Raw genomic sequence first — 9230 nt, 5'->3', positions numbered from 1 at the left:
AGACTTCCTGCCCTCTCATGGTGTGGATAGACCCTTTCAAACGAAAGACTTAAAGAACAAGAAAGACAAACGTAGGGTAGGTAGTTCTTAAATGCTTGCTCACATTCAAGTCAACTTTCAAATTACTTTTTGCACCTCCCTTTTCAAAACAATTTCAAAACAAGGCTACGCTTATTTACAAGCTAAAGCCCTTAACGAAGTTTTTACTATTCACACACGACACTTCAAACTTTTCAAACAAACAAAGTGAGCTAAGCAATTAAGAGCCCATGGATAACCATGGATGCAAAGGGTGTCTTACACCTTCCCTTTGTATAACCTACCCCCCGAACTCAAAATCCTTCAAAGGTCTTTCCTGTTCTTTTTGCCTTTCCAATTGGATAAAATAAAAGTCGGTGGCGACTCATGTTATCCGCACATTTCAAAAAAGTCAGTTCACCGTATTACAGAACTGGCGACACTGCTGGGGATTTTTCGATTAAAAGAGGGGTTACCTTAGAGCTAGTTCACTCTAATAATTGTTTGTTTGTTTGCTTTATTTTTCAAGGTTGTTTTGGGAATTAAATGAAGGACGAATCCTACACCCGGATTCAAGTACACTTAAGATTAGGAGTGGCATAGTCATGGCGACCTCTTTCACATATGTGGGAGATGAGTCAATATGAAGTTCAAACTTGAGTTAGGACTCCATAGCATATGCACACCTTTCTCAAATGAGAGGGGTCTATGTATGTGTCTACGGGTGCGCCGGAGCTCAAGGACCTTTAGTTACCCTTAACCCATCCTGGCCTTTAGGAACGTAGTGGGGGGACTACTCTTGACAAATGTTGAGAACTAGTCGCTACCCGATGCTACAATTCATATATGTCCTTTCTCAAAGTATCATTGCATGATGCGAATGTATCATGTCCGAGGGTGCTTTAGAAGGGCTGGCAATTCTGGATAACTTGTAGAACCCGTTGCTGAAATCTCCTTATCCATAGAAATACCCTTGGGAAGGACACCTGATCAGACCCCATGCAAGCCTTAAGCCAAAAATTGTGTGACTTGCGTGACTTGCCTGTGTTTGCTACTAACCTTCGTTTCCTTGTAGGTTTTGTTAAAAGGACTTGTTCGCCCTTACTGTCTCACGCTTTGCCTAATGAGCTGCATTCACATAACATCATGACATCATGACATCATAAGCATAACATGATTTAACTAACCTTTTCAAGGATATTATTACATAATTATTAGTTGAATATATATATATATATATATATATATATATATATATATATATATATATATATATATATATATATATATATATATATATATATATTGCTTGGATAAATTACCCGCAATTCTTTAAAAGTAATCTAAAAAAGTTTTTTTTTTCAAGTTATGTCTCTCCCTTCAAATAAACTCATCAGTCCTGTTCAATGTACCAAATTAACTTTGCACTAATAACAAATTCAAAGTGCATGTCTCTAGAAAACATATAAACAGCTGTTATTAATTAGATCAAGTGCTATCTAATTAATTAAGTTACAAACCCTTCATTAATAAATACAAATATATATATGAGGCAAAAAAACATCCAAAAAAACAACCTACTATACAGTTATGCAGATCACCACAAAACTACCTAGCTAACTAGCTAGCCACCCATCTGATGATCATTGATGACACATAAGTCTACGGTTTCTCAAACCCTACTCCCTTCGATAAATACAAATTAAAGATGAAGTAACATCGATCATAGAGAAACAAAAAAAAACGTTTTCTTTTGATAGTACTATAAATAATCATAAATATGTATTATTATTATGATAATTATGTAATATAATATAATAATAATAATAATGATAATATAATGAAAATTAAATGCCTCCAAAGTCTGTAAGAGAGAAAGTAGTTTTGTCGGGCAAATTTCCGGCGTGACGTAGCCCTAAAGTGAGTGACACATCACCAGAGGCAGTGGTCCCAAATCTGATAATATTGTCCGAAGAAGAAGCAGGCGTGGTCCCATATTCCGCTGTAACAAAGCTGCCATGTCGACACGTGTCATCGATGGCCATAGAATCGGAGATAGGTGGTGCAACTTGAGAGACGGTGGTTTTGGTGGTTGATTGTTGTTGTAACAATATTGCTTGGTTTTCCGAGAAGCCTTGTCTATTTATTATTGGTGTAAGTGATGGGTCGTTTTCAGTATTGGCATTCATAATATTGGATCTCTTATTATTGTTGTTGTTGCTTGTAGGTTGTGGTGTTGTTGTTGTTGGAGATGCTGTTGTTGTTGAAGGTGTTGGAGTTTGTGCAATTGTTGTTGTTGTAGTAGCTATGTGACCACTAGTGTTGTTGTTGTTGGTGTTGCTAGTACTGCTTTGATTCTTGTTCTCTCTATCTTCTTCACCTTCTGAAGATCCTTCTGCTTCTTTAAGTTCTTGTTGGTACATATCTTCTACCATGGGTTTCCACAACCGAACCCTGGCATTTATGAACCAGTTTGATACCTGAAATTTCATTCACAAAAATTTAATGTACAATTAATTTTTATGCTTCTAGCATTGTAATAGTCTACATCTCAATTAACTTAACAATAAAATGTTTTTTAATACGAAAGCAAAAACCATGCAGGAACGGTGTACGAATAATACCAAAAGTATATCTGATCTTGACCGTATGATTACAAAAACTTGACCGTATGATTACAAAAACATATTCTATAAATATTTTATAAGCTTAGAAATATTGAACTTAAATTAAAATCATCCGATCTTAATCGAACAATCACAACGGCTCCGTGAATCACGGTGCATAAATCTTCACAAATGCAAAAAAAGAGAGTAGAAATATGCATAAGCTTTAACACTTGAGGAGTTATTGATTTAAAAGGAGAGTATTCTTAGATACTAATTAAAAATTAAATCTAAATATTATGTAAAAAATATCTAAAAATAATGTGACATGAAATAAGTGGATATTGTATACTATACTTATAGAAACTTTAGGTTATGATATGATAGTTGTCACCTCTAAAATATTGGCACAAATTTGGCATGCAAAACTCGAGCTATGCAAATGATATGGACCTCAAGTTTTTTAATTTTCCACAAACTTAGAAAGTACTTTCAATAATTCAATTGTGTTGTCTGCTTTAGGAAAAATGGAAACAAAAAAGACTGCTTTCTTTCAATTCTGTTTGTCTCTCTATCATATATATGGTATTCATAAAAAAACACTCAATTTCCTTTACAAATTGTAAAACCTTAGTATTAATCTAATCTTCACATTATCAATAGTTTAGTGAAATTTTAGTCATTGTGAATTCAAACATGGTTTGTGTGTTTCTGACAATTTTTTAAATGTAAAAGAGAAGACATTAATTAAAAATTCAGATAGAAAAGATCACTGCCATATATGTGATAGTGAAATCTAACTATAAAGAAAAAAAAAAGATACTGTAATAAGGAAGTTGCATGAATACGTAAGATTGCATTAATTAGGTGACTTGAGAGGGCATAAACATGAAAGGAATTTACCACAATGAGACAATGATATCTAGAAAAGATCATTTATTTTCATTATTTATGGTCCCTATTGTGTTGTTGAGAAGAAATCAAGCCAATTCATATAAAAGAGAAAGAGAAAGTGTTGAGCTAAATTCGAACTCGGACCTCTGGTTAAGTTGGAAGAGATCATTTACCATTTCATCTAAATGTTCTGGATAATTTATGGGATGATTTAGTGTAGGTAAGAAAAGAAGAATCTAACATGAAAGAGAAGAAAAAGGAAGAAACATAATAATAAATAAAGGGGATATTGGTTTTTGTGTTTGATGTATGAAAGGAAGAGAATTAAAGAGAATAATAAATAAAAACAAAAAAAACAAAGAAAAACAAAACACAAAACAATGTAAGTTTTAACTGGTCCCTTATACTATATTTCACAGATCTTTGTTACAACTTTTTTATCTTGTTATTATTATTATTGCTATGCATGTGGTCCTTGCATGTAATTAAATTAAGAAAAAAATAATTGTCTTATTCTTGTTTGTGTAAGCTAAGAGTGGAGGGGACGAACCTGATTTCTGGAAAGGCCAGTCTGTCTTGCTAAGAGATGCTTATCTGCATCACTTGGGTACCTGAGAAAGAGACCAGAAAATGACATCACACACTCTTTCCCTTAACTGTATAAACACCATATTCACCTTTCTCTAATGTTATTACAAATATCAATTATATCATATCAGTGATATCATAACCTTTCTTTCTGTCTGTCTCCTTGGCGTGACTATCTATGAATCATCTATCAATGTTATTTACCATGAATTCATTGCTGTTAAAATTGGTGAAGATTTCTATATCTTCATGCATGTTAATTAATGACTTATTTTATGGCTTTTTGATTCTTTCTTTTGGGTGGGGCTTTTTTCTCTGTGGTTACTTTTTTTTTCTAGTAGTTAATTAACGGAAGCTGTCTTACTTTACTTTTTTGTACATGTATTGATCACGGTATCTTTCTATATCGTACTGTGTCTTATGCTGCTTTAATGCAGTTTTAAAGTTAATAAAGGAGTGTAATCTTATGTCACGTTATGTATATAGAGATAGATACCTCCCATTTGCAATCATTAATAAGTGCTTTTTCTGATCTTCTCTCAAATTTAATAAATCACATTATTGAGTTATAAGAGTAGATTCCTCTCCATGCAACTTATCTTACCCTAACTATCAAAACTTCTACATAAACTATCTGAAACTCGGTTTAATTATAGAGAATGGATCTTCTAAATTTTTTTTCAGATTTCCAAAATAGTCCTAGAAGATCTAATTTTTAAGTTAAAGGGTATAATTAAATTTTAAATTCAAATTTATCTCTTTCTCAAATTTTTATCCTAGTGTTTTTGGCGGCATGTTAAATATGAATGGAGATAAATTTTATAATTAACAAAATCTAATACGGTTAAAGTCATTACATAGAATATAATTCATGTCCAATATCAAAGTAAAACTTTATGGTAGACATAGCTATGAAGGTTTTAAAGTGTGAATGATGCATTGCGTTATATTACGAATGGAATGTAGAGATGCAAAAAAAAAATTAAGGTGTTGACCTAATAGTGTAGACTTAAATTTTTTAGAGTGCGCTTTTCTCAAAGTCTTTGGTTCGAATTATGCTAAATTGTAAATAATTTTTGTGTTGGATCAGGTTCATACATATAAAAAAATCTCCAAAAACAAAAAAAACGTATACAAAAATGTTTATTATAGGGTTGAGATTGCAATGAAAGACCTCTTTTCAAACCCCTTATCTTATATTTAAGGGTTGTGAATTATGAGAAAATGTGACTTGTTTGTTATGCAATGTGAATGTGTGTATAGTAACAAACAATAATGAGAGTGAGAGAGAAAGAACGTACGGATGAAGAAAATGTTCAAAAAGCCAGGCTCTCAAAATGTTGACAGATCGTTCAGGCAATCCTCTCTGTGGTCTCCAAGCTTCCTGTTCCATCATCCCCATCTGATGAAACGCCCTTTGCTGTCTCAAGCTTTGTTCAAGCAGCTTAAGCCTCGGTGTCTCTCCTTTCGTCAATCCAGATGACCCCACACCATCTTTCTCTCCCAATAACTCACAACTATGTTTCAACTGTGCTGCTATTGCATCCTTCAAACACCTAAAATGCCGCGACATCGCTTTCTGCGCTAGCGCTGTGTATGGAACTGCAGCACCAAATCCCATCACTAAATCAAACGAGTTCACCACCATTTGCATTTGTTCACAATAGTGACTGTATCTTCTATCCACCTGTAAAAAAATATCCAAATATTATGCATTAATTATTACATGATGCATTGTAACAGTTGGAAGATAGATTCATTCGGCGCATGCACGTTCTCATTTACTACTCATACATCGTGTGGTTTGTAATAAACCTCTAACCAACTTATTAATTAAAAATTTAAGTAAAGAAAAGACATTTCATCATATACCTCCCAAGCTATGACATGAGATATTAAGAATGAAAATCACATACATAACCGCAATATTACTTTGAACTTTCGAGGATGAAAATGCAATTCTAACAACTTTGCTACGTAGTTTATATGATTGGAATCAGAAGAAACGTCGCTTCATGATTGACGTATTCTCTTATATAGATTAGATTAGATGGTATAGTGTCTCATTTTTTAGACTTTCACCAAACTACTTTTCTTTTTCAGCTTTTTTATGAAAATAAAAAAACTCAAAATGGTACTAGCTATAGGAATAGTAGTACTATAAAATGAAATCTTCTCACCAATAGAATCTTGGGATTAAAATAAGAGTTTTTAATTAAAATAAGGATTGAATCCTAAGTTGTGGAACCCTACTATATAGCAGCCGGCTTTTGCCTTTCTGAAATTCAAGATACTCACCACAGAAGTATAGTACTATAAAACATTGTTTTATATAAAATAATAGTTTAATTGTTTAAATAATTTTTAAAAAAAAATGGAGAGCTTGACTCTTGATGAAAGAGAGAAGGTAAAAAAAAAGTTTAGAGAGAGAAAGTGAGAGAGAGAAAAAATACATGCCTCGTCAAGCATGGTTAGAAGTTTGACCTTCCTTCTCTGATGCTCAATCCTATCAGCAGGTGACAAAGGTGAAACATCTTTTGATGATGATGAAGAAGCAGCACCCCCAAGACTACCACCACCTTGATTTGAATTAGGGTTTGATAATTGTCTATTAAATTTATTCTTCTTGAATTGGCCCCTTCCAACACTACAAAATTCTTCAAGTAATTCTTGAGCTGCTTTAACATACTTTGAATTTCTTAAAACATTAACAACACCTAAAGACGAAGAAGAAGATGAACCGTATCCCACATGTCCTTGATGAATATGGCTAATTTGTCCTAATCCGGCTCCTTGTAAATGATGATGATGAAGATTCTTGTAAGAAGGTCCTGGTCCCGGTCCCGGTCCTGGTCCTCCTTGATTGTAATATAGAAATCCGGCTGCATCACCCATTCGTAATTCGTTGGAGTGGTGGTGTTGTAAGGATGAAGATAAAGACAATGAAAGACCTTGTCCTTCAACAACACTTCCAATCTCAGGTTGGTTGTTGTTGAGTTGGTGATGACTTGTTGTTGCTCCTCCTTCTTGAGTACTTCCATGTCCCCATGTGAATTGACCGAAAGACCCTCCGGCTCCGGAATTAAAGCCTTGGAGATTAGTAGTTGAAGGATTGGGAAGAAGCATGTGAAGAGTGGATGAATTTGTAGATGAAGGATGATGAGGTTGAGGTGGAGGAGGAGATGGAGATCTGGTAGTTTGAGGATTCATCAGAAAAAGTTGCATGGCTGCTGCTGACTCAGCATTTATGTTTGACATCTGATGATTCTGTTGATGATGAAATAGGCTACTGCTGCTGCTACTGTCACGGTTATTTTGAAGATGGTTTTTCGAATCTGTTAAAATCGTTTGTCTGTTTCCGTACCAGTCACTGGAATTGGCTATTCCATGTGGTTGTGGTGGTGGTGTTCTTGATGAGGAACGGAACGACGCAGTTGACGCCATTTGTTGTTGCTGCTCTAATAATTCAGCTGCAGATGAGGCGCCGTGAGGGAAATTGAACATTTCCGACAACATTCCGGTTGTTTCGTAAACCGGGAGAGCTTCTTGTTCTTCTTCTATGTTGTCTATTAGCGACGGTGGTGGTTGTTGCAGTGGTGGTTGTTGTTGTGAGTCGAAGCCTTGAAGTCTCAATTTGTCTCTTTGAATTTGTTGGTTTTGGTGGTGGTGTGGACTGTTGTCTTCCACCGGAGTGTTTGATCTCTCGAATCCGTTCGAGAAACCAAAGACTCCTTGTTGGTGGTGGCTCTGGTGGTGCTGGTGCTGGTGCTGATAATCTTGTGACATAGAATTGGTTGAGATTTGAGACTTTTCTAAGACTGAATGGAAATTTTGTGTGTTTGATGAATTTGAGAAAGGTGAAGAAAGTGATGAAGTTGTTGCTATCCCCATCTTAACATCTGTATCATCATCAGGATCATCATCTTCACCATTTTCATCTTTGCTTTCAATCGATCAACAACAAGGATCAATCCTCATCGGAAGAACCAAATCTGAAAAAATAAACACTAAACATCATATGATATGTAATTGATTCAAAAAAGAAAAGAATAGTAATTTTCTTTTCATCATTTTCACCTTTAGTTTTATAATCTCATGTAGACATATATATACACACACAAACACAACGCACATGTAATATATTGTACCTGTTAGAGATGAAGAGTTTTCACACATCGTTATCAGCTCAGAGCAATTGAAGGCTTGTTCTTGAATTCGTTCTCTCTCACACACAAGGCACACTCACATATGCACACTCAATGGTCTCTTTCACTCCTTTTTCTTTCTCTTTGTTGCTCTTTGCAGTTAGTGTACCACTGTCTTTGCAATCACCTAATGGAAAAAGAAAGATGTTTAAAATGGTGAATTAGGAGGGGACTCATACATCTCTCTCAAATAAACGCAGTGAGAGAGAAAGAGAGAGAAGAAGAAGAAGAAAGAGAAGCGGTCGTTGTTCTCCCTCTTCTTTGATCTTCACCACCTCCTTTAGTATTTTTCTCTCCCACCAATAATGTCTTTTTATATTTTCATTTCTTACAATTCTTCACTATCACACAAAATTATTAGTATACATTGCAAACTAATAACTAAATATTTATTTTTAAAATTACCATATTAACCTTGCAAATGTAGATGATATTAATTTAATGAATAAAAATTCTGCACAATCAAATATTGTAAAATTTAATCAATAAAATATAACCAACATTAATTATTTAATATTAAATTAATTTTTATATTTAATTATTTTAAAATAAATGAAAACTTTAAATTAAATCACCTTTATAGTATTTGAGCACATCCAAATTCTAAAAATTCTTTAAAAATTGAAAATGTGTTAAAGAAAATTAAAATAATCCTTTTAGTTCTTTATATTTATATGATTTTTAAATTTAAATTTAAATTAATATTATTGCATTTATAATATGCTTGACAGCCAATATAATAAGAATGGAATATTAGAATACATGCTAATAGAAAAAAAATCTGAAGATTAAAAATATGATGCCATTGGAAGTGTTGGATTTTATTGTCATTTGAATACGTCCTTTGGAAACCAACAGAAAATTAAGAGGAATAAAATAAAGATAAGGTCAGTACAAAGTCATCTCAATGATCCAAACA

The 9230-nt window shown here is 33.7% G+C and overlaps 1 protein-coding gene across 2 annotated transcripts; it reads right to left on the bottom strand.

Moving 5' to 3' along the window:
- Positions 1 to 1492: 1492 nt before the first annotated feature.
- On the bottom strand, positions 1493 to 8637 carry LOC131627951 (BEL1-like homeodomain protein 4). 2 transcript variants are annotated; one of them, XM_058898810.1, is made up of 5 exons: positions 8255 to 8637; positions 6564 to 8113; positions 5408 to 5793; positions 4069 to 4129; positions 1493 to 2498 (listed from the first exon to the last, which is right to left on the bottom strand). In XM_058898810.1, the coding sequence occupies exons 2-5, from the start codon at positions 7995 to 7997 to the stop codon at positions 1866 to 1868; spliced, it is 2514 nt and encodes an 837-aa protein (XP_058754793.1). In that variant the 5' UTR covers positions 7998 to 8113; positions 8255 to 8637; the 3' UTR covers positions 1493 to 1865. The 2 variants fall into 2 exon arrangements, with proteins under 2 accessions (XP_058754793.1, XP_058754792.1); XM_058898809.1 differs by having other exon boundaries at positions 6564 to 8098.
- Between the last annotated feature and the right edge of the window lie 593 nt (positions 8638 to 9230).

Source organism: Vicia villosa, unplaced genomic scaffold (genome assembly GCF_029867415.1).
Source record: "Vicia villosa cultivar HV-30 ecotype Madison, WI unplaced genomic scaffold, Vvil1.0 ctg.000416F_1_1_1, whole genome shotgun sequence".
Classification (NCBI taxonomy): Eukaryota; Viridiplantae; Streptophyta; class Magnoliopsida; order Fabales; family Fabaceae; genus Vicia; species Vicia villosa.
The sequence above is the reverse complement of the archived record's forward strand: the minus strand, read 5'-3'. Positions and strand labels throughout refer to the sequence as shown.